Raw genomic sequence first — 24742 nt, forward strand, 5'->3', positions numbered from 1 at the left:
TGATGTACTGCACAGGGCTGTGTTGCAGATATGCTGGCATCAGTTGTCTTCAGTGGAAGTATTCCTTAAACATGCTTTGCTTCCATGATTTACAAGAATCATCTTATTATTTGTTGGGTTTTACAGGCCTCTTTGCTTGCAGGGTGGAAGACTTTCGCTGATATATCCTGTTTTCTCTCTGGATGTCCTCTACTGTGTAGGGACTTTATAATCCCTGTTGCTGTTGCTTGAAAACCTCTTTGTGGGGAAGAAAAGTCCTTACTTTCAGTGGACTGTCCTTCCCAGTTCCTTTTTTGGGTGATGGAGAGGAAAATGGCCTTATTTCCTACTGATGGTTTGTTGGTGTGGGTAGTTGAGCTTTCTGATGCTATACCTTGTGATGTTATATTAATAACCTGCTAATGCTGTTGTGAAGGGACAGTTCAAAAATAGGTGTTGCGTAGATACCCCAGGAAAACAGCAGACACCACTGTTTTAAAGTACTTAGGCAGTACACCTGTTAAGCAGAGGATGTCTTGTGAATGACACATGTTAATCCCTTGCTTATTTCTGCTAACTCGATGGTGTGGTGTGTTCTTTTGTTTCTCCCTTGCCCCACACAGTCGCATTAAGAAGGTAGTTTCCATTTACGGCAGCAGCATCGATGTGGAGCTACAGCAGAGGGCAGTGGAATATAATGCACTTTTCAAGAAATATGATCACATGAGGTAAGTGCTGATGAGTTTGAAAATCATTATAATCTACTTTGATCTCCTGTGTAGCACACTGTGGTTTGAGAGCTTTGGTGATTTTAGGAGGTTTATAGGGGAACTAGAATCCCTTTATCGATGGATTAGTGAACAGAGTTAGTGAATGTTTTAAGAACTTAACATATCTTGGGAGATTATGATTTATGACTTTTGGCAGAGACCTTCTCTACTGAAACATTGCTTTGGGCTTGAACTTGACTAATTTTTACTTCCAAATGTTGAATCTTAAATTTGCTAGCTGAATAAGTGTCTGCAAGTAGCTTTTACTGTGCTAGCATTACCACAGTCGTTAGGTTTTAAAATGTCTTGAACATGCAGAGATCCATTGACCTGTCCTCCTAAACTATGCTCTGAACTTCAGGTAATTCTTCCAATTGTTAATTTATTTCAGTTTTTCAGAAATCTTTTCAAATCTTAAATTTACAGTATCTTCTTGTAATATCTGTTTAAAATCTCTGATTCTGCATGCAGAGGCATACTATTTCACCACACCACTCAGCATCTCTCTTTTAAAATTTGTGAACAATTTAATCTCCTTACACCTTATCACTGATAGGTGCCCCATTCATCACTGCTTTTCTCAAGTGATTCTTTCTTTATGAGAAAGTTAAAACCCTGTTTTATTTCAATAATTAAAGCCATAATTCTTGGCAGAATAGTCATTAATCTGCTATGTGCAGTACTTAATTGGCAGTGTGTATGAGCACCACAAATTCTTCTGTTCAGTAAGGATCATAAGATTGGAGGAGATCTTCTGGGGACTTGACTACATCCACCCTAAAAACTTTCCATAAGATTCCATTGGATAGAGGAGCATTCATTTTAGAGCCTAGATGAAAGGACAGAGAGAAAATGGGATGCCACTTGACTAAATACTGCCTGTATTTGTCGGTGGCTCCAAGTCTTGTTTCAAAGACTCTTCACAGTGCCTTTATTCCATAGGTACTATCCTAGTCATTGTGTGTAGAACACAGAATTCTTGTAAATTCCACTTTTTTCTCCTCCAATGGAATCCATGCAGCAACTCAAAATTGTTCTTGGAAATGTGATGTTTATGAGCATGGGCATGTGAGCTTATGCTTAGGGCTTCATATAAAGCCATATGAATGAGCTGAGAAAAATCTAGCATGAACGCTTTTGATCTGAGTTGGCTATTGCAGACAGCAGTATCTAGTGATCAGCTGGCTTTTGATCGCATGCCGTGTATCCTATTCATAGTTTTGGGATATGGTGCACCTCAGAAAACTGTGTAACTTGATTTAATTTACAAGTGAGCACCTGTGTTTTCTGCCAGTATATTCTGGTGTTCATTACAGTGTAAAGGTCAATGTTTAATAGTTTCTGCTTATTAGGATTTTGTCCATGGTCAAAAATGTGGCCCACTGTTGGGTTTATTGGCACTGGAATTCTTCTTTTCAGCCCACAAGACTGTGGCTTACCCCTGTTACATGCAGCGCTTTGCAGCTTGATCTGCAAGACTAATGGCCTTTCTTGTATTATATAGACTAGTTCTGTCAATACAAATTTCCTTAGTTTTTGGTTTGATGTCAGGATTCTGGATCCCATGCCTCCTCTTCAGTGTCTGCATCATTTCAGGAAGGTACTCTCTAGAGCTGAACTTAATCTTGTTGGGAACTTAATTTGGCTAAATGAGAGCATAGTGATTTCCTTGTCCAACTTTGTCACCTGTTCTAAGTGGTTAACCCTTCGACAAAGAGAAGTCAAATAAGCTGACTCTGACTCAGCTGCATATGGAACGGAGCAGTTGTATCCCATACCTGCAATTAGTCCACTGTTACTCAGTTACTTAATCTTTCTCTTGGGTTTGTTATCCTAACACGACAGTGGAAAGTGTGTCAAGTACAAGCGGAAGAGAGGAGGCAGGATGGTTGGTTTCTTTTTCAGCTGTCATCTAATGTATTTGCACTGGCACAGATTGCTTCTGACCACCTCAAGCTGTCGCAGAGTTCTACAGCTCCCCTGCTAGAAGGCAGGTAGCCCTGTGGTTATAATCTCCTGAATGACTTAGTATTTGGATTGGGATCCAGAAAGATGGCACAGTGTAACTATGTCAGCTTCTTTCAGGCCAGCCCTGCTTGAGAGAATGCCAGTAATGGAGAAAGTCACCACAAATGGCCCTACTGAGATTGTACAGACCAATGGAGAGACAGAGCCAGCGGTACTGGAAACCAAACCTCCACCCTCTGGATTGCAGCCTGCTAGCCAGGTAATGGAAACTCATCTTGGATAAGTTTCCACTGCCTGTCAGACCACACTATACTAGCCACTGCCAACAGTAAGCTGAGACAGTCTCCTTCCCCCTCTCTGCCACTTTGCTGTGCTGGCCTGGTGATGGCTGCATCATCTCAGCTCTGATGGCTCTAGTGTCAAGGACAGGTGTGTGAAGGAGATTGCTGTGGGGAGGGCAAGAGCAGGGTGAGGTAAAGACATAGATCTCCCAACCTGTCTTGGTGTGTACAGACTTAGTCCTTCACTATCTCCATGGTTCCAAGAGCATGGGAGCTAGATCTCTTATGGGGCATGGGACTATAGACAAACTAGAACCTCTCTGACTGGCCAGCAGCTCTATTGGTCTTCAATCTGAGTGCAAGTAGAATCCATTACATTTGCAAGGGAAAGCAGCAGGAAGTTGAATATGTAACAATTACATCCACTCTTTCATTAGGCAAATGATTTATTGGACTTGTTGGGGGGAAGCGATATAACACCTGTAATCCCCACTGCACCTACAAGCAAGCCAGCTTCTGCTGGTGGGGAGCTCCTTGACCTCCTGGGAGACCTCAACCTGACAGGTGAGCAGCTTGTAGCTCTTAAAAGTCTCTCTTCTCAATCCTGGGGTGGGATGAGCTGGCTTGTTCTTCACTTTCTAGCAAGTGCTAGACTTCGCACTTACTTTTACCAAGGTCCATAGTAGTATACAGGTGGGAGTCAGGGAATGAAGTCACAGCATGATTAGCTGGTGAGACTTGAGCATTTTCATGCTCTAGCTTCGGAATGCTGTGATCCTTTCCAGGAAGGATTTGGGAGATGTGAGGAGTGAATTCCATCTGAATGCCTTTTAGCTCAAGAGGAACTAATCCTTGTTAGTGAAAGCAGAGAAAGTGAGGATGTCAGCACAGATGATTTGTAGAGCTTCATGTAAAGGAATATAGTATGCAGTAGTCAGTCTTCAGAGAAGGAGTAATTACTCTTAATTTCATGACAACTAAGTAATAATCCTTTAATGTTTCTTGTAGGTTCTCCAGTATCTGCCCCTGCACCCCAGATAGCACAGCCTCCATTCCTGCTTGATGGGCTTCCGTCACAGCCTCTCTTCAATGATATTTCTGCAGGTCAGGGACATGTAAATCCTTAGCCTAAGGTGCCACAGCAGCCAACTAGAATAATAAACAAGGGGTGGTAAAAAAAAGGGGGGGATTTGGAAGTAAAGTGTGACAGAGACATTGGAGTGGGAGAAGGGGGTGCATTTCATCTTCAGAAATGTTCATGTCTGGGGTAAAGTAAGTACATTCTATGATATTGGGAATTATCTTCAGATTCTGGAGATTGATGGATTTCATGCTGTTTTGTTCTACAGGAATCCCCTCAATTACTGCGTACAACAAGAATGGGCTGAAGATTGACTTCACCTTTGAGAGGTCAAACACCAACCCTAGTGTCACCGTAATCACGATACAGGCCTCCAACAGCACAGAACTGGATATGACAGATTTTGTTTTCCAAGCTGCAGTACCAAAGGTAGAGCGATTTAGGGTGACTACAGGGATAAGTTTAGGGCCAGCTGCAAATACTTCCTGATCAGCTTTCATGTAGACAGATATTTACAAGGTAACAAGAACAGAAGCTGTTAATAGGTTCTCTTGGTGCTCAATTTGGTCATGTCTTTCTAGTCTGAAAGTAAATGTTATATATGCAGTAAAATACAGATTCCTACCAGATTGGTCTGCTTTTGCTTGGACAGAATCTTGCTTTAAAATCACCACTTTTTAGGAAAGTTGCTAAACCACATTCAGAGGAATGTTAGGTCAAAATAAAAGTGAAGGTACTAATCTTTCTCTTTATTCTTAGTTTCTAAGAAATATACCATGATCTTTGAAGCTCAGAATACTTGGAAAAAATCCTTTGAAGCCCTTAAATGCTTATGAAAGTTTAAATGAGTCTCTGCATGGTTGATCAGTGATAGTCTTCCTTTTAAGCAGTGAATCGTCTCCCCTTGCACTTAGCTGCAGCACAATGTATGGGGCACAGATACTGACTAGTTCATAGTAGAGCAAGCCATTTAAGCAGGGTGTGATTAGAATGTTCTTCCAGTTTGGGAAAAGGCATTCACTTCTGGGGGATTTATTTCTAAGAGTTAGTAATGCTTTGATTTGGGTTGGTTTCATACCTAAATGAGACTGGGGCCATATGAATGGAGGCTATTAAAATACATATAGAAGGAATTAAGGAAAGAATGGGCCTCCTGCAGTTGCAGGTGTGCTGAGCAGTCTTGACTGTTCCAGTGTGTGACACTGGAAACAATGCATCATTGCTGATTTTGATACGCTACAGTAAGCCCTCACCACCTATTATTTTTGCCACCTGGATCTTAGTTATGTAGAAGGCAGGTGGGCCAATGAAGGTTTTGTTGTTTACAGATAGGGAATTAGAAGAACTGATTATTCAGAGCTGGGAACTGAACTCTTAATTTTCCTTGCTTTCAGTCTGCAAACAAATCACTTTGTGTTCTTGATTAAGCATGAAATTGTCTTCTCTTTACCCTTTCTTGAAGACATTCCAGCTGCAGCTCCTGTCTCCCAGCAGCAGTGTCATCCCTGCGTTTAACTCGGGGACCATCACACAGGTCATTAAAGTCCTGAATCCACAAAAGGTGAGTGATACCAAGAACAGTAATTGAAGATACTGTCTTGGAATTGTGCATTTAGTAGCAGTCAGTCAGGGATGCATCTCTGAGAGGTGAAGAGTGGTGATAGTGAATGATGTGTTTTAATGGCAATCATTTTGGCTAGGATTAGGATTATGTTAATGAAAAAGACAAGAGGTACTGGGCACAGGTTTTGCCTTCTATCGGGTTATAGTGTTAAAACAGATTCACAGCTTTCCTAGCTTCTTGAATTCATGAATGTCTTTTGCATTGGAATGATTGCTAAACAAGTTTTTAGAGGGCCTTTCTAGAGGAGCTCAACCTGGTGTTTGTGTGAGTTGTAAAAGTGATGTCTGAAAGGCAAGTGTCTTGCATTGAAATACATTCTTACACTGAATATTCATTCTTGCTGTCTGCAGTGGCGTTACTTGAAATGTTTGTTCCACAAAAATAGCTTGATACATAATTTTAAAAAAATATTCTCTCTCTTCAGTGGTGTTACTTATTTTTAATTTGATTAGTGTATTTTTAAACAGGAGATGGAAAGAATTATTTAGGTGTGATTTAATCATAATTCTGTTTGGTTTACAGACTTCATAGACAAGCTTCAAGACTGGGATAAAACAGACTTGAGGGGAGGGTGGGGATAGACCACATGTCCTCCTTAAGAGGCTTTGCAAGTATTCACATAGCAGCAGAAAGAAAAATAAAATTGGGATCACTTCTTTCTTGGGTTGTGGGGAGACCCTTAAGATTTTCAGTATCTTTAAGAAATTAAAACATAAGTTTTTCACAGGTTAACAGTAAGATACTGTTGTAGATGCTGAGTGTTGCTGCTAGGCTGATGTGCAAATCAGAAAAAATCTCAAATCTCAGCCTAAGATTTTACTGAAATGGCTGTTTTCTAGTGCATATTTTTTGTGGTTTCCATTCATCTCCCCATATCTCTGTGTAGGGTGCTCCCCTTTGTCTAAAGACACAAGACTATTCTCTTTGTCTTTTGTACATCTGTTAAGAATTTGTCTGTGGTGCTGTGGAGCACCTTTCAAAGATCACTTTCAAAGTTATTTTGTGAACTTGGGAGGGTTTAGGAGTTTTCCCGTAGGGTTACAGAAGTCGCAGTATACGCAGTTCAGGTGAGACCCACAAGGTAAAACACCCACAGATATCCAGATACGGGGTGCTCTCTTGTTGGAACACCAGACCTTTTATGAACGCTTCAGAATACAGAGGTGCAAAATAGTATTTTTCTATCCTCTTCTCTTCCCCACTCTTTGCTCACTCCTCCACTTCAGGCCCACATGATTCTCTTACTGTCCTTTTGATTGCTACTGCCTGAAAGTACAGCTTTGCAAGAGCCCTCTCCATGAGATGGTGTATTTACCTGGAATACTTTGAGGCAGCTTTGAAATGTTGCCTTGCTACTTCGGAGGTAGCTGTCAGTATTGTAAAAACAAGTAAGTCTGTTCACCTGGACATGGACTGTCATTATGCTGGATCAAAACTGGCCAGTTTGACAAAACAATACTAAACATAGCAAAAACTGCCACTGTTCATACTGATCTGTCAGTGATAAGGCATAGCTTCTTTATCTTGAGGCTGCTTGGAGCTGTCTGTCATTGTCATCCTTTCCTCCCTCTGCTATCCCTTTTTTGTATTTCCCTGTAAGTATGGGGAAAAAGGCCAGAAACAGTCAACTTTGTTGCTTAAAGCAAAACCTGGGAAACAGGTTTTTTGAGAGTGAGGAGAATGGGGAGCTTGGCTGGAGTATGCTATGCTTTAGCTATTATTAAGGGCCACCTGAATGACAGCCAAATGACAATATAAAACAACTTCTGAGCTATTCCATCAGAGGAAATATTCCTAGAGACTTGTTTTCAGTCTTTCTCAGGCTATTTCCTTCACAGTGTTACAGAATAGTACTTGAAGTTCCCAGGCAACTGCTTTGAATGAACAGCTAGTATGGGAATTGACACCTCTCCCTGCATGCCGCAGTGCAGAGCAGCAGAGTTTGGATATGCCTCCTGATTTCTTCCATTGTTAACTGGGATTTTAAGGCATCTATTTTTGTATTTAAGGACTTTGGTGCTTGAGAGAACAGGGCCAGTGCATAGAGTGATGTGGACAGGAGCTGTGCTGTAGCTTTTATGAGAGTTTGTACCTGATCTGACAGCTATAGAGACCGATCAATGTCCTGTCAGATTAAGCATTAATCTGCAGTGTCATAGCTTACCCTGCACATTCTTCCGGCAGGCTCTCGCGGTGAGGAAGGGTCTGTGTCTTGTATTCGTGGCGTGAGGGAGGGTAGCTGGTTGTGGGGGATTCACTGACCTTTAATGAAGACCTGAATGTGTTTTATGTTTGTTTTGGATTTTTCCTTTTCTCTTGTAGCAACAGCTACGTATGCGGATCAAGTTGACGTATAATCACAAGGGCTCAGCGATGCAGGATCTAGCAGAAGTCAACAACTTCCCCCCTCAGTCTTGGCAGTGAGGCTCTGGCACCATTCTTATTCTCACCCCACCCAATCAAAAGAACTCTGGGAAGAAGGTTGTGATCCTTGGCAATCCCCCAAACTGCACCGTGGGCATGGGGAACAGATGAGACCTGCTGATGAGGAGGAATTTTCCTGAAGTGATTGCTGACTTTGAAGCATATCTGTTAAGACTAATCTCTCCTCCGCTGATGAGGCTGGCGGCTTGTGGAGGCTACTGTGCACTCCCTCACACATGCATTCACAGCCAGAAGCAACATTCCCTTCTCTCCTTCCCCATCTCTGCCACCTGCAAAGAAACAGCCTTGTTGGAAGAGAAGTCTGGAATTTCTAGCAGGGAAACTTTCTTCTCTCTGCAGCAAGTGAACAGCTGCCCTTTCTTTCTGCTGTCTCTTTCCTCTGGGGTGGGCAAGGCATATTGTCCTTCATTACTAGCTGGATTCCTTCAGGCACTTTCATCTGGGGCTCAGATTTTGGGCACTTGGGGAATGTCAGGCTGCCCTGACTCTTTTTGTATTCCCTATGTCTGAAGGGGCTGGAGACTGCTTATGGCCTATTCAGTGCATTACTGTGTACACCCACCTCTTAGTTACGTGAAACATACCAAGAGCAAGTTAGGCCTTGGGAGTTCATCCGCAGACCTGGAACAGTGCAGGAAAATAGGTGCTGGTGAGAGTTGTTAAAGTTGCTTTGGTGCTGTACTTGGAAATGAAGACCTTACACCTGAATTTTCTTCTTTACATCAATGGCTACTGCCATGCAGATTCACAGACAAGTGTTCCCAAAAACAGTGGTGGTGTCTGAGATGTAGAGATCCAAGGAGCAGCTGGTTTTCTACCACAGACGGTTTCAAAGCCTTTTTAACCCATTAGTTGTGGTTTATGGGTAGAAGAGACATATTCGGTTTTGTAGATCAGTCTTTGAGCAAGGGCTCTGTTCCTGCTGGGAGACTCATCAAAGACTATGCTGCAAAGTTGCTCTTCCCAGTTATTCCAGACCTTCTCCCCAATTTAATTTCCAGAGCCTATTGTAGACCCCTTGGAGTCCATTTGAGTTACTTCTGACTGGGATATTTGTGTTGTATCTGTAATATTGGCACTGAAATAAAGACCATGCAGTTTAAAGAGACCTTCTCCCATTTTGTTACTGAATTGATCCCTGTAGTTTGCTCCTTGCTCCCCTTTCAGAGAAATGTGCTAGTTCAGGTTCAGACTGAAAGTCACTAAACTCTTCTTGAATGGAAGCCAGTTTGAGTATTTGGATCGAAAGATGTGAGGTCCACTGCTTTTCTAAGCTTACAGAAAGCTGAGTTCAGTTATGCTTCCTAGGGTGAACTGTTGTTGAGGTAGTAAAGCTCTGCGAGTTCCCATGGAGGTAATGTATAGGACATAAAGCACGTTGTGACAAAACTATTCAGATGTTGAGCCCTCTTCAGGGAGGAAGAGGGGAGGATGTATCTTACATCTTCATCTGTGAGTGTGCTGGCAAGCTGAAGGAACTCTACCTTCCCAACCCAGTGCTTTCTGAAAAGAAATGGACGGTACGTCTGCTTTATTTCTGTTCCAGGGTTTTTCAGATAGGGATCATTCAGTGCTCTGATGGCATGATTAGATATAGCTTTTTGTGTCTGCAAAAGTGCTAACACTAAGCTCCAAACCTTGCCAAAACCACTGCAGAAGTGGTGCACAGTGTACTTGGAAAATTGAAGACCTGTTCTGCCTTTGAATTGGGAGCAGGAGGCCACTAAAGGTTGCTTAGTCTGGTTTTAACTGCATTAAGTAATATCAGTAGGACTGATTGTCACTGACTTAAGTGCTGGTCTGTGTAGTAGAGTAAGTTTACCTTTTCTTGGAGCATGATTTTTTGCTGGCTTACTGATTAAACAGGTTTGGGCATTTGGATTAGCAAAGAGCTTTATCGTTCTGGAACTGGCCTCAGCACGGGGTTATAAAATCTAGAAGAATGATGTATGATTTCTGTAAAAGTAATTGTGGGCTGTGGTAGGGTCATGCCTTGTCTATCAGTGGTGAGATAGATACTGTGCTTCAGCTAGAAGCATCATGGAGCAGTCAGTCTAGCAGAAAAATTGCTGAAGTCCGTTTGTAGGTGCTTAGCATTTTCTGTTGTTGCTTTCAGTGCAGTCGTGTCTTTTCACCCTGCCAGCTCAAACTCCATAGCATTGGAGGCTGAGCCTGTTAAATGTTGACTCCAGGGAGATCTGAGAGTATCCCAGGTACAAAGCTAATGGAAAGTCTTTACCTTAGTTCCTGAACTCCCCATAAGCTCTCCCATTCTCCTCACAGAATTGTACATGGTCCCTTGTACTGAAAGCTGGTGCACCACCATCTCCATTGGTTTTCCTGAGGAAGAGTACTGATGCAGATTAGGTGGGGAGAAGGAAGTAAATGGTCTCTCACCATTTTTCTGTCAACAAATGGCCTGTTTGTTGCAGCATGGTTGGGAACAGCTTACCTTGTCCTCTTCTTGTTCTTGTTTTCCATGCCCTAGAGCAGCTGGGGCTTGTTGTTGATCTCTGTCTGGTGCGTAGGGTAAATTCCTGCTATGTTCTTGGCTCCTTTGGCCCCCACACAGTGTTTGTGTTCAGGGAAATGAGTGCTGTCCCCCATATTTCTGAGTGGAGATGGAGGAGGCAGTTCACGTACCTGAAATGCATTTTGCTTGAAGCCATCCCTTGGCTATGAAGTACTCCTTTGTAGCAGCTGAACATTCCTCCAAGCTCTTTCCTTTCCCAGCTCAGGACAGGTGCTAACGTTACACGGGCAGGTGGATTTCACATGTCCTGTCTGCTGTACCAGATACCATTGCTTGCTCCTTGACCCCTAAGTGCAGCTCAAGCTCTGTGCTGCTGCTTTGTTTTCTCACTGGGGAGTACTTGTGTGTCCACGTCTGGGGCACTGTGAGGATAGATGGGGTGAGTCTTTTTTCCACTAGTTCAGTGCAGCAGTTCTTACAGGTCTGGTGAACGTTTTGCTTGCTTCAGCATAAGGTGAACGTAAAAGGAACAAGATACAGACTTCATGGCTAATCTTATTCATAATCTGCTTGGAGATTTTGGAGCTGGGAGAGACTGAATGTCTGGGTAGGTTTTTTTCAAATGAATGTATTCTGAGTAAAAAAATGACAGAGAGAACAGTGGCCATAATGGGCTTGAAGGGGGAGGAGACACAGGAAGGTCCTAAGGTTCAACTTTGTACAGGTTTTGATGGGACAAAATATGACCTTGAACAACCTTTTGAAGCAATAGCAGTGATGGGACTGCCACCTATACAGTACCTTGGGTTTGTAATGCAGAAGATACTGAAGCAGCTGGGAAAGGTGACTTCGTGCCTTCCCTGAGGGTGGGACTAGCTGCAAGACAGAGCAGCAAAGATGTTTTTTTGTTGTTTTTTTTTTGTTGTTGTTTTTTTTTGTTCTGTTTTGTTGGTTTTGGGGGGTTGTGGGTGTTTTGTTTTTTTTTTTGAGATCTGCTGGTATGCTTTCTATGCTCATTTTCTGTTTGAGGCTGTGAGGGAAGGGGCTGCTGGGCTGCTTCCCTTGGAACTTTCAGTCTTCTGTATATTCCCTTTTCTTTCCTGATGTTGTAATTTATATCTTACATCAAGCCCCATCCCACCTCTTGGACACTGTAGTGGAAAAAAAAAAGAAAAAGGCAAACAAAAAAACAACCCCCAGGAAACCCAACCAAATTCCAAGTGAAGCTATGCCCTTTGAGCAGGGAGCCCAGTGGCATTCCAACTTCTGCAGACCTATTTTTGAGATGTGAAAAAACTAAATAAATGCTGAATCTTAGGTGAGTGAGGAGCATAACAGATGTAAACATTTCCATGGGATGCATTAGACTTCTGCTGTGTGTATTGTCTTTTGGTTGAACAAATTATGAAGTGACTAATAAAACAAGTCAATATTCAATGATTTAAAATTGTGCCTTGTTGCTTTCTGCAAGTGCAGTGGGATAGGAGTTACTGATTCTTAATGTTTGGCCATGACAGATGATGTGAAATAATGACAGAATCTGAAAAACTTTCCAGGAGATTTTGGAGTGCAAAATGAGTAAACAACCATGGAACACTTGAGCAGCTCATGTGAACTACCCCCCAGAAGAAGAGCTGGTCCATCACTAGCAGCAGTACTTGTCAGGTGCTAGAAGAGCGTGATGAGATCCAAGCATGAGGAATGGTTTCCCTGGTGTTTGCAGCCTGCCCTTGGATTCCTGTGCTCATTAAAAAGCCCTGTTCTGTGCTCCACATGGCCCTGGGGCAGGCCTGTTGTAACCTCACTCTGTCAGAGGAGCACACGTGCCTGCTGAACAGTTCCCCCTTGTGTTTTCCAGTCACAGTCACATTGTATTAGGTAACTTTTCATCTGTTTTCTAACACATAACTGCACTTCTCTCTGCCAGCTACCTCTGCATTGCCTATTGAATATCCTTTATGGAAATACTCTTGAGGCAAGCTGGTTACAGAACTGCAAAGCTTCAGCCAGCCATGCACTGTAGTCAGGCCTTTCCCTTGGGAAAACCCAACGGAAACTTGATTTATGTTTAAAGCTGTCTCAGCTTGTGTGTATCATCCGAAAGTGTTAAAACTAGGTGGCCTTTCCTGTGACTGACTTGTTTTAATGGCACGCATGAACACAGATTGCCAGGGAGCACTTTTAACCTTGCTGTAAGTCATCTTGTTTTCAGTTCCTTGTTTCTAAACAGAAAGGCCCTCCAGATACTGGAGAATTCATAAATGGCATCAGGAAGTGACAGTTGGCTGGGAGGGAGGTCAGTCGTTGTCAGACATGGTTCCGTAGCAGGACAGGCTGTGAGAGCTGTTCCTTGTCCCTCCTGTGCAGTGCTGGCAGGAGCGGATCACAACTGTGCAGCAGAACGTTCAAACAGACCCGGGGAGAGGCTGTAGACGTTTAAAGGAAACATGTAATAGAACTGAAAGCGTTTCGTGCAGTAAGCATGTTTGGACTCTGATGCTGAGGGGAGACCAGGAACCGGTGCAGCAAGAATGGAATGTATGACAGGCTGCAACGTGTTGGAGTTTGGAAGCATTGATGATTATGGGGAAAGCAAAAGGCTCCTGCTGTGCTGTTTTCGACGTGCTTGATCCTGTTCCGGCTGTCCGGAAGCACAGACTAAGGCCTCCCAAGCTGCACATCGTTACTGACAGCGGCTGGGCAGCCTGAGCCAGCGGGAGGGCCCTGCACGGCGCCGTGTGACGGTGACGAGCGCTCGGAGGTAAGCGGGCGATCACCGGAGCGTCCGCGGCAGCTCCCGCCCGCTCGGTTCCCGCTCTCAGCGCTGTCCCGTGGCGCGGCGGGCGGACGGCGGGGGCGGGCGGAAGCGCGGGAGCTTCCGGGGCGGGGCCCACGCGGGGCGGGGCGGAGGCGCCGCCGCCGCTGCCCGGGGTCTCGCGGTCCGGCCGGCAATGGGGGAGGCTGGGCGGGGGCCGGGACCCGCGCCGGGGCCCAGGGAGGCGCCGGAGCCTGAGGAGGACGAGGCGGCGGCGCAGGGTGGCGCGCGGAGGAGCAGGGCCGGGCCCCGCGGGGGCATCCGAGTGCTGAAGGTGAGGGGAGGGGGGACCGCGGCCTGCGCAGCGCGGGGCCGCCCGCCCGCTCCCGCAGCGGGGCCGAGTCTCTCAGTGGGGCCCCTCCGGGGGCTCTGCGCCAAGGTTGAGCACTGCCCGCCTCGACCTTGGCGGAGCGGGCGGGACGGGGTCTGCCCTGCCTGAGGCCCGGCCCCGTGCTTCGCCCGGTGCCCGTGGCGCTGCCGCCGGCTCCCGGTCCCGCCGGTGCTCCAGGCGGCGAGGAGCGGCGGGGCTCTGCGGGCTCCCTGCGCTCGCGGAGGGCCGGGCCCGGTCACCGCGGGCGCCGGGTGCCGGCTCGGAGGCAGCCGCTGACGCTCCGGTTCCGCTGCCTTGCAGAGAAACGTGAAGCGCAACGGAAGCAGGAGCTGCCTGAACAGGAGCCGGTTTGGCTCCCGTGAGAGGGACTGGCTGAAGAAGGATGTCGGACGAGGCTGCGTTTACGTTTATGGCGGAGATTCTGCAGCTGCGGCTTCTTCAGACTTGCGCCTGGTTCTGTGCACGGTGGAGACCCCAGCGTCTGAGATATGCGATGGGGAAGGGGGGAAAAACCTCTTTTTGCAACTTCATGGAGACCTTGTCAGGTGAGGACTGGGAAGGGGTAAACCTCCTGGAGAAACGTCAGGTTTACTCTGACAGGCTCTGTTCGCTGTGTGCCTCCATACGGAGCAGTTGGATGCAGCCTTTAGTAATGCTGTTCATAACACAGAAGCGGTGGTGTGCCTTCTGCACACCTAGTTAGGCCATAGGTATGTTAGCTGGGAGGGTCTGATTGTGGTACAACCAGAAACATGTCCTCCTTCTGCAGGTAGAGCCTTCTGTTCATAAACTCCTTTGCTATATTCTGTGTTATGGACATTTTAGCATCCAGAAAAATTAAGCTATTGAAGAGGCTGTAAACAGTTATTCTGAGTAAGTGAAACATGTAAGGTGCTTTCACAGTTATGTAATTTTTGTATCTTAGTAATTTTCTTGTTAAGAAGAGTTGCCAGGTAAATAATTATAGGTATTCAGAAAGATAGTGTCGTAAGGGTTATATAAAGAAGGCTTAAGGTTGTATATTTTATGCCTGCAGTTGATTTAGGTTGAAAATAGCTCAGGGTTTATGAACTTTATGCTGTGTTGGTGTATTATGGATTCCTCTGGGTTTACAACATCCCATTAGGTTTGTTAAGAGTTAGACTTTGCATTCATTCTTCTGGACTTAAGATCAGTTGTAAAGATGCCACTCCTGTCCTTGGGGAAGAAAAATTTGCTGTAGCCTCCATTCTTTGAGGCTGAGCAGCCATGCCAGCACACACTGTAGAGGACTGGTAGCTGGTTTGTGAAACAATAGTTCTAAGTTGCATATGTCCAGATTTAAAAAATGTGGAATGTATTGGATGAGGCAAGGAGTCGGAGAGCTCATGGTGAGGAATGTGGAGAATAGGATGGGGTTAAAACTGGCTGCTGGCAAAGTATTTTGAGACCCGCCTGCCCTGGCCAGTCTGGTTAGTGTAACCAGGGATATTTCAAATAGAAGTGCTGCTTCTAGCTCTATCAATAGATACAGCCAATCTAGATTTATAGATATTTATAGGGATAGATAGACACCTGAACACAGCCATTGAGGTGACTGAAAATCTCCATTTATTGCTTGAAGAATTTATAAGGGTATTGGCTTGTTTTGGAGACTAACAGGGAGCAGATTTGTCCAGCATTCAGAAAGAAGAGCAGAGTCTTTACTGCAGCTCATAGGAGTAGGCAAAGCTTGTAGGTGCATTCAGAGGCCATGTTTTGACTTTGTTTAGCTTTTGAAATGGCTTTTGTGTTTGAATTGTTTTCAATATCTGTGTCTCTTCTCGTGCTAGGTAGCCATGCCTGTCTGATTTCTGCAGGCTTTGCACTGGATTCGCAAATCAGTCCTGCTACCAGTGTTTTGGAAGCAGGTACTGAGTTGTAAATGTTGGCTTCCCACTCTTGTTGCCTCTTGGTGTGTGTAGCACTTTGTCAAGCTTTGTCTTTAAGTTAATGAAGAGTTCTTGATTGCAGAGTGTCTGTTGCATATAAATCTCAGAATGTATTTGCCACAGAAGAGATACCTGAATGACTTCCCTCTCAGTAGAGACATGGGAGTTACCAGTATTGCTTCAGTAGCATCTGTGTTAGTAACAGGAAGCAGGCCTGGATGGGACTTACTTGCATGTCCACCGGAAGATGACAGAATACTCAAGATATTCCCATGCCTTGTTGAGGTTAATTCCTTCCTTGTACAAAGTTTGCTGATTACTATAATAACCTGTTCACAAATACAAATTACTCCATTAAGCATCTGATTGCATTTTATTCTGGGTGCCTTTATCTCGCAAACAGCTTCTGAATTCTTCACCCTTTGGTATCAGTAGGTGACTTTCAGATGCTGAGTATGGCAGAGATTGATTTGGCTTCTGACTTAGAAGACTGAAAGCTGGATGATGAATGGAAGAATAACAGAATTCATTCTAAGTATTCAGTGGTGTCTTCATGATCATTTTGTGTTTCCTTTTAAAGTCTGCGCACGGGGAGTCAGTTTCTGTCAGAACTTTCTTTTCTTCTCTGCAGTGCACCTCAAGGATCTTTAGAGTTCTTCTAGCCAGAATCTTTCCATATGTCAGCAACCTTTCATGTTTAGAAATTACACCTTCCAGCAGAGGGGAGGATTAAACAAAATAGCATGGGTACCTTCTTTGGTATATGGACACCCTTCACAACAAAAATTTAAACTATAAAGGTTTTAACATTTGACTGTTGCTTATGTTGCAGTTGCAGCAGGAGTTTTGGAACTGTTGCTACTTTTTACTGGCTTTTCTGTCTCCTTATCCTGTGCACCTTCGCTTAACAGATCTGCTTTTCTCATGAGTGGAAGTGTCCAGTATCTGATATGTGATACTGATGCAGATATAATGAGCTGTCTGTGTCAAATAGCAGGTGCTGTGACAGGCAGGATGTTCCCTACATGTGCCAGCATCCAGTGCATATTACACTGGGTACAAGATGAAGCTTTACATCTTGTAAGAAAATTAGGGGGTTTTCAAATCATCATTCAAATTAATGCCCTGCAGCATTAATTCACAGAATCCCAGACTAGTTTGTGTTGAAAGAGACATTAAGGCTAATCCAGTTCCAGCCACCTGCCACGGGCAGGGACCCCTTCCACTAGAGCAGCTTGCTCCAAGCCCCTGTGTCCAATCTGGCCTTGAACACTGCCAGGGATGGGGCAGCCACAGCTTCTCTGGGCACCCTGTGCCAGCACCTCAGCGCCCTCACAGGGAAGAACTTCTTAATATTTGAATCTACCCTCCTTCAGTTTATAACCATTCCTCTTGTCCTGTCCGTACAGGCCTTTGTCCAAAGCCTCTCTCTAGGTTTCTTGTAGCCTTTTTATATACTGGGAGCTGCTGTAAGGTCTCACTGGAGCCTTCTCTTCTCCAAGCTGAACCAGCGCAGCTCTTGCTGAAGTGAAAGATGAGAAGAATAAAAATAATGAAGCATCAGATCTCATCTCCAGAAGGGTGAAGAATGGTGGGATACAGTATCTAGCTTTTTCAGGAGGGTAACCACAGTAGTGTACCTCAGAGAGTGTTGGGCAACCTGTAGAACTGTGATTTAGTTTGTGTGGTGTGAATAGTGCTTATCCCTGTACTGTATAAAGGTTCTTCCTGAATTCTGATGTACAAGCATATCATTCAGCATGTACCCCCAAAAGCCTCTGTCCATTCAGCATCCAAATTGGAGTGTCTGTTTTTTCCTTAGGAGATCTAGATACAGACTACTTGGAAGTGTTGTTTCTGTGAGTGATGCTCAAGCACTTAGGTTCCTGAGCCATGAGTCACATGCTGGAAAAGCTGTTTTCTGGCAAACATAAGGCTTTAATAGCAAAGAAATTGGAATCTTAAGTGTAGCCAAGGGAAACTCAGCCAAGGCATTTGGAGATCCAGTCAAATATCTCATATTATTCTTGAATTCTGTGCTGAGGAGTGGAAAACTCATCAGAGTTTACTGTACTGGAAGTCAGTATTGTTCAGTGCAATCTATTATTTATTACAGTTTCTAGTAGCTTGTCTGTTCCAGGACACAGGTTTGTCATTTCCAAGATTACCTCTATCTGTTTCTGTGACAGAAAAAATTAAGTGATAACCTAAATCTCCTTTACGTATTTGTTGAAGTGCTTGGCTCTAAACTACTAGATCTTAACAGAAGATCTTAAAAAAGATCAAGAGCCTGTATTTGAACTGAAAAATCCCTGCAGAGAAAGAAGCATTGAGGGCATTGCACTCCTTTGCCCCAATCCCTTGTCTTGTGTCCATCTCGCAAAACAGGGAAAGAAAAAGCATTTCATAAATCAGCTTCTCATGCTTATTGTATAAAGAGCTCTATTGTAGTTGGATTAGGCTCTTTTTCCAGGAGTTCCAAGAAACTGAGCAGTGTCAGAGTGATTGGTGGTGCTGCAGGTGGTGATCAGCACTGTTTGAATTTCCATTCTCAACTGCTATTTACTTTTTTGGGGGAGTTTTATTTGGCTTGGAAACTATTTTCCATTTTATTTTGAAACACACTGGATCTGGTCCTTGCTTATATGTTCTCCAAATTATATCTGCAGTGAGATAAGTCTTCTGAAATGAAGTGGATGACATCAAGTGAGGTCATCCCAGTTGCAAGAGGCAAGTTACACTTGTGATACTGAGTCAAACTTGGATTCTGCTTCCGAGACACATTAAATGGTACCAGCAACTTTCATGTGGTCTTGAGATTTGAAATTTGATGCAATTAGTACTGAATAACAGCCTGAACAGGTGCTACCTTAAACCTGACGTGGAGATTAAACTCATTTCCAGTCAGTGTAACAGGGGCTAGAGATAGCTGTACTGAATTGTTGGCAGGTTAAACAGCAGCAGTGTCTGAGCTCAGTAATTTGGCATTGCATAGCTTGAACTCCTGTGGATTCTGACTATTTGTTCCATTTATTTTGGAAAGTTTTGGTGTATTTACATTTCACAGGATTTTTCTTCAAAGAAGGCATCACAGATAATTGGGAACATGACAGAAAACCGTGTCATTATCATACATGTGTGTCAGCATCTGAGTGGGTATCAGGAGAGAATAGTTAGGCCTGGTTAAGGAAAGGTATGGCTTGTGCTTTCTTCAGAAATTTATTTGAATTTGAATAAACTACATTGGTTCGCTCTTTATTTCCTTTTCTTTACTGGTTTAAATAAGGAGCAGAAAGAAAAGGCAGTTTCCAAAAACGGTCTCTTTGAAAAAAAGCACCACCACAAACCCCCACAACAAACCAGCAGCAGCAATGCCATGCATTGCTGACAGTCACCTGATTACATCTTGAACTTAAAATTAATGCGTTAGTATTATCGTCCTGTATGAATTTTGGAGTGTACTTACAGTAAGTACATAGCAAGTTCTTATCTCTGACATTGCTTTTGGTCACATTGGAAGCTTCATGAAATTAGGATAAACTCTAAAAACTGACCAGAAATTATGACTGGTGACAGACACTGTATGAATAAACGTTTTCTGTGGGTAGGGCAGCTGGTATTTAAGAAATGAAGTCCTACTAATCCATTCAAGGAAGGAGTAAGAAAGATTTCCAAGCTAACCAGCACTACCAGGGAGTGATCCTTTGGGTGGATTTGAAGATGTAGAACAAGGTTTTCCTCCTTTGTTAAATAAAGCCTATTTATGGGTTGAAATTTGCCAATAACTTTCCAATTATATTTAAGCTGACTAAAGACTAGAGTCTGCAAGGCCTTATATCAGTTTATTAGTCAGGAGAAGGTCCAAGAGACAAGTTCTGAAGTGAGAGGAAGGGGGTTATCTCATGTACAGCCTTCTGGCTAGCAAGCTGATGTATTTCCATGTAAAACAAAAAGGGGGGGAGTTAAGTTGCCCTAATCAGGCTTAACAAACATTGAACAGTAAGAACTGCTTTTCTGGATCAGCTGCATATGAACTACGTTGTCTTTGCAGAATAAAAACGTTGTTGTTTTGGACCATAACTTTAAGAGTGATCCTTTTTCTGATCCAGAGGTCCTGTGTGTGCAGTAATGAGTTTCAGTGTATGTCTTTGAAATACCTGAGGTCGTTTTAGTTTTTGAGGTGTGTCCTGTTGACTGCAAAGGAAGTCTGGATGACCGGATAGTTGTAAATGGTGCACATTCTAAGAAATCAGTTCCGCTTCAGTTATGAGATGCTATTTGTGAAGCTCTTGGTTGTAGTGGAAGTACTACAATATAATCATTAAAAAGAATCAGAAATACTTTTGTTCTTCGGTTAAGAAGCAGCAGCAAGGTTCAGTACATACAGTAATAAAATACTTCACATTAAGACATGCAGTGTAAACAGAATCATAGAATAGTTAGGGTTGGAAAGGACCTTAAGATCATCTAGTTCCAGCCCCCCTGCGTGGGCACGGACACCTTACACTAAATCATATCACCCAAGGCCCTGTCCAACCTGGTCTTGAACACTGCCAGGGATGGAGAGTTCACAACCTCCCTGGACAACCCGTTCCGGTGCCTCACCACCCTAACAGGAAAGAACTTCCTTCTTATATCCAATTTAAACTTTCCCTGTTTAAGTTTTTACCCATTACCCCTTGTCCTATCACTAAACTCCCAAATGAAGAGTCCATCCCCACCATCCTTACAGGCCCCCTTCAGATACTGGAAAGCTGCTATGAGGTCTCCATGCAGCCTTCTCTTCTACCAGAGCAGCCCCAACTTTCTCAGCCTGTCTTCATACAGGAGGTGCTCCAGTCCCTGATCATCCTCGTGGCCTCCTCTGGACTTGTTCCAACAGTTCCATGTCCTTTTTATGTTGAGGACACCGGAACTGCACACAGTGCTCCAAGTGAGGTCTCACGAGAGCAGAGCAGAGGGGCAGGATCACCTCCTTTGACCTGCTGGTCACGCTCCTTTTGATGCAGCCCAGGATACGGTTGGTTTCTGGGCTGCAAGCGCACACTGAAGCCGGCTCATGTTCATTTTCTCATCAACCAACACCCCCAAGTCCTTCTCCTCAGGGCTGCTCTGAATCTCTTCTCTGCCCAACCTGGAGCTGTGCCTGGGATTGCTCCGACCCAGGTGTAGGACCTTGCACTTGGCATGATTAAACTTCATGAGGTTGGCATCAGCCCAGCTCACAAGCGTGTCGAGGTCCCTCTGGATGGCCCTCCTGGTCCCTCCTTCCCTCCAGGGTATCAACTGAACCACACAGCTTGGTGTCATCGGCAAACTTGCTGAGGGCGCACTCAATCCCACTGTCCATGTCAGCGACAAAGATGTTGAACAAGAGTGGTCCCAACACCGATCCCTGAGGGACACCACTCGTTACTGGTCTCCAGCCGGACATTGAGCCGTTGAGCACAACTCTTTGTGTGCAGCCATCCAGCCAGTTCTTTATCCACCGAGTGGTCCATCCATCAAATTGATGTCTCCAATTTAGAGACAAGGATGTCATGTGGGACAGTGTCGAACGCTTTGTACAAGTCCAGGTAGATGCCATCAACTGCTCTACCCCTGTCCATCAGTTCCGTAGCCCCATCATAGAAGGCCACCACATTGGTCAGGCAGGATTTCCCCTCAGTGAAGCCATGCTGGCTGTCACCAAGCACCTTGTTGATTTTCATGTGCCTTAGCATACCTTCCAGGAGAATCTGCTCCAAGATGTTGCCAGGCACAGAGGTGAGACTGACTGCTCTGTAATTCCCCGGGTCATACATTTTCCCCTTCTGGAAAATGGGGGTTATATTTCCCTTTTTCCGGTCGTTGGGAACTTCACCTGACTGCCATGATTTCTCGAATATGATGGCCAGCGGCTTAGCAACTTCATTCACCAGCTCCTTCAGGACCCGCGGATGGATCTTATCAGGACCCATGGACTTGTGCACATTCAGATTTTTAAGATGGTCTCGAACCACTTCCTCTCCTACAGTGGGCACAGGGTCTTCATTCTCACAGTCCCTGCATCTGCCTTCCAAGACTTGGGTGGTGTGGTCAGAGCCTTTGCCAATGAAGACCGAGGCAAATAAGTCATTCAGAACCTCAGCCTTCTCCAAATCCTGTATAGCCAGTTCTCCTGAGAGGACCTACATTCTCCCTAGTCTGTTTTTTATTTGCTATGTACCTGTAGAATCCCTTCCTGTTATCTTCAATACCTCTAGCCAAGTTTAATTCTAACTGGGCCGTAGCTTTCCTAACCTGGTCCCTAGTTTCCCAGACAACATCCCTGTATTCTTCCCAGGCCACCTGTCCTTGCTTCCACTTATTATAAGCCTCTTTTTTCAATTGGAGTTTCCTCAGCAGCTCCTTATCCATCCAAGGAGGTCTCCTGGCCCTCCTGCTGCACTTCCTTCTGGTTGGGATGCAACACTCCTGAGCTTGCAGCAGGTGATCCTTGAATATCAACCAACAGTCTTGGGCCCCCCTGCCCTCTAGGGCTGTATCCCATGGAACCTTTGTCCTGGGTTCAGCAGTAGCAGTCATGTTTCTCCTCCTTGGTAGCTGGTGCAGTGCAGTGTTTTGACTTTCGGCTCGGGAACAGAGCTGATAACAATGATGTTTTGGTTTGGCCAAGGACTTTGTGAGCCTCATGCTCTGCCAGGCCGGAGGGGAAGCCGGGAGGAAGCAGAGACAGGACACCTGACCCAAACTGACCAAAGAGGTATTCCATACCACAGCACGTCATGCCCAGGATGTAACTGGGAGTTAGCCGGAAGGGCTGGGGGACTGCAGGGTTGGAGGAGGTATCGGTCGCAGCTTGGTTGGGCTTGGGGGGCGAGTTATCTGTCGGCTGGTGCTGAGGTGTTATATTCTCTTCCCTTGTTATTTCCTTTATCATTATTATCACTGGTGGTAGCAGTAGTGATTTTTGTTATACCTTAGTTACTAAACTGTTCTTATCTCAACCTGTGGGAGTTGCATTCTTTTCGATTCTCCTCTCTGTCCCTCCAGGAGCAGGGGGAGGGCAAGAAAGGGGGGGAAGTGAGCGAACGAATTACCTGACTGGGTTTAAACCACGGCAACCTTCCAAAGCAGGTTCCTGAGGAGGCCAAAGTCTGCTCTCTTGCAGTCCAGGGCAGTGAGCTTTCTGCACGCTCTTCTCACTGTCCTGAGGATCTCAAATTTGAGCATCTCATGATCGCTGCATCCAAGGCTGCCCTGGAGAGTCACATTTCCAACGAGCCCTTCCCTGTTGGTGAGCACGAGGTCAAGCATGGCACCTCTCCTTGTCGGCTCCTCTGTTACTTGCAGAAGGAAGTTGTCTTCCACACAATCGAGGAACCTCCTGGATTGCTTGTGCCGGGCCTTACCGTCCCTCCAACAGATGTCAGGGTGGTTGAAGTCCCCCATGAGAACAAGGGCCTGCGAGCATGGGGCTGTCTATGGAGTGCTTCATCCGCAGGTTCTCCTTGGTCGGGTGGTCTGTAACAGATATGTATGCGAGTCAACAAAGTTTAGTATGAAACAGGTCTTACTGAACAAACTTGATCTTGAGGCTTTGAAATTTCATGCTTGGTCACCAAAGGCATTAGTCATTTGTTGTATGTGATGTTGGATGGACTCTGAGCAACTCATCTAGCTGGAGATGTCCCTGCTCATTTCAGTATTCCTTACACTTTAACTGCAATGAAACTTGTTTAATTTTCTTTGTGTTCTCAAACTACTTTCTTGTATGTTTTGACAGGCGGCTGGAGCCCACAGAAAAACCGCTTCAGATTGTGTATGACTACTTGGCCGGGTTGGGTTTTGATGATCCTGTCAGAATGCAGGAAGAGGCAGCAAACTCTGATCTCAGCTGTATGATTCGCTTTTACAGTGGTAAGAAATTGCGGGTGTGCACACTGTTGCTATTCCTGTAGCTTTAACTGTGAGGTGGAACTCAGCTGAAGCCCAGGTCATGGACCTATTGGGTTTTTAAATGTCTACATCAAACACCCAAAAGTCCTGGTAAGCTTTTCTTAAAAATAATGAGTTTTCAATATTAATAGAAAAAAATAAATCCCACAGTTCTGTAGTTCTCTTGAAGGTATCTGTGGCTTAGAAAAAACAGCTCCAGTGGAAGACACAAGATTGCTTTGTTGGCTTTAGTTTCCAGCGTTTACAGCCAATGCCTTAGAGATCCTAATGAGAGAAGAAACATTGCAGTTCGGTCTAGATATGCCTGAAGATTGCAGTTCCAAAAGGTGTATGGATATGGGCAAGGTAGGTCTATAATAGAGAGTAAAAGTGCCAGCCATTTAAGAATAATGCAGGCTGCCATTAGAAACCCAGTGCATTTGACCACAGAAGCAAGACTTCTGACTGGCCTGTTGAGCCAGTTTGAGCAGGATCCCATATGCATAAGGAGCAACAGAATGGTAGTCATAGGCCTCATACAGCATCAGTGTATGCTGCTAGCAGTCAGAAAAGGAATTCATTGAAGTGAAGAGGAAATATAAAAGGAGTAAGGGGGAGAAAGGCTGATAATGAAATGATTTCATTACTTTTAATTACTTTTAAATACTTCACCTGTGTATTTCTTTTTGCATTTCAGAAAAACATCAAAGTCCTTTTAATAGAAAATTGTTCTTTCATAGTGGAAGTGGGTAGCCTGACTAAGCTTCTAGCCATCCTTTGTTTATTCAGTATCGGAAAAATGTATCATCAGGATTCAGCTTCTCCACCTGAGAAAAACCCCTTCTGTTTCGGAGCTGTGTGCAGAACAGGCAAAACAGCATAGAAGTATAATGGAGATGGAAGGAAGTGTACGGTGCTGGATTTATACAGTGTGGGTTTATAGGACAAGGGAGTCAGAAGTTACTTCACCTGGAAGGGAGGAGAGGCATCAAGCATAGGGGTGTAGAGAACTTCTGAGTTAAAAATGAGCAATTCAATTTGTGTATGTCAAGCAGGAGCTACTAAAGATTCAGGAACAGTGACTCAACTTCATGGAAGCAAGTAGGCAAAAAATGGGATTGAGTAATTTCAGTCAGCATGGGAAG

General features: G+C 44.6%; 2 protein-coding genes across 4 annotated transcripts in view; both read left to right on the forward strand.

Annotated features, from left to right (window-relative positions):
• The window catches only part of AP1G1 (adaptor related protein complex 1 subunit gamma 1), a 49845-nt gene extending 37787 nt beyond the window's left edge, over nt 1-12058 (forward strand). For both annotated transcript variants that reach the window (XM_057421934.1, XM_057421935.1), the window contains 8 exons: nt 603-707; nt 2835-2976; nt 3436-3562; nt 4007-4102; nt 4348-4508; nt 5542-5640; nt 8026-11542; nt 11612-12058. In XM_057421934.1, coding sequence (XP_057277917.1) covers nt 603-707; nt 2835-2976; nt 3436-3562; nt 4007-4102; nt 4348-4508; nt 5542-5640; nt 8026-8127 — 832 coding nt within the window. In that variant the 3' untranslated portion in view covers nt 8128-11542; nt 11612-12058. The remainder of the gene's footprint in view (nt 1-602; nt 708-2834; nt 2977-3435; nt 3563-4006; nt 4103-4347; nt 4509-5541; nt 5641-8025; nt 11543-11611) is intronic.
• A 1499-nt stretch (nt 12059-13557) lies between these two features.
• Nucleotides 13558-24742, forward strand: part of PHLPP2 (PH domain and leucine rich repeat protein phosphatase 2) — a 36109-nt gene continuing 24924 nt past the window's right edge. Inside the window, exons 1-3 of one of the 2 annotated variants that reach the window (XM_057421941.1) lie at nt 13558-13710; nt 14068-14312; nt 23446-23579. In XM_057421941.1, coding sequence (XP_057277924.1) covers nt 13573-13710; nt 14068-14312; nt 23446-23579 — 517 coding nt within the window. In that variant the 5' untranslated portion in view covers nt 13558-13572. The remainder of the gene's footprint in view (nt 13711-14067; nt 14313-23445; nt 23580-24742) is intronic. The other variant, XM_057421942.1, reaches the window with a different exon arrangement.

The sequence above is a fragment of the Pezoporus wallicus genome, unplaced genomic scaffold, assembly GCF_028554395.1.
Source record: "Pezoporus wallicus isolate ANWC-B61680 ecotype Strahan unplaced genomic scaffold, APGP_CSIRO_Pwel_v1 contig_7902, whole genome shotgun sequence".
NCBI lineage: Eukaryota > Metazoa > Chordata > Aves > Psittaciformes > Psittacidae > Pezoporus > Pezoporus wallicus.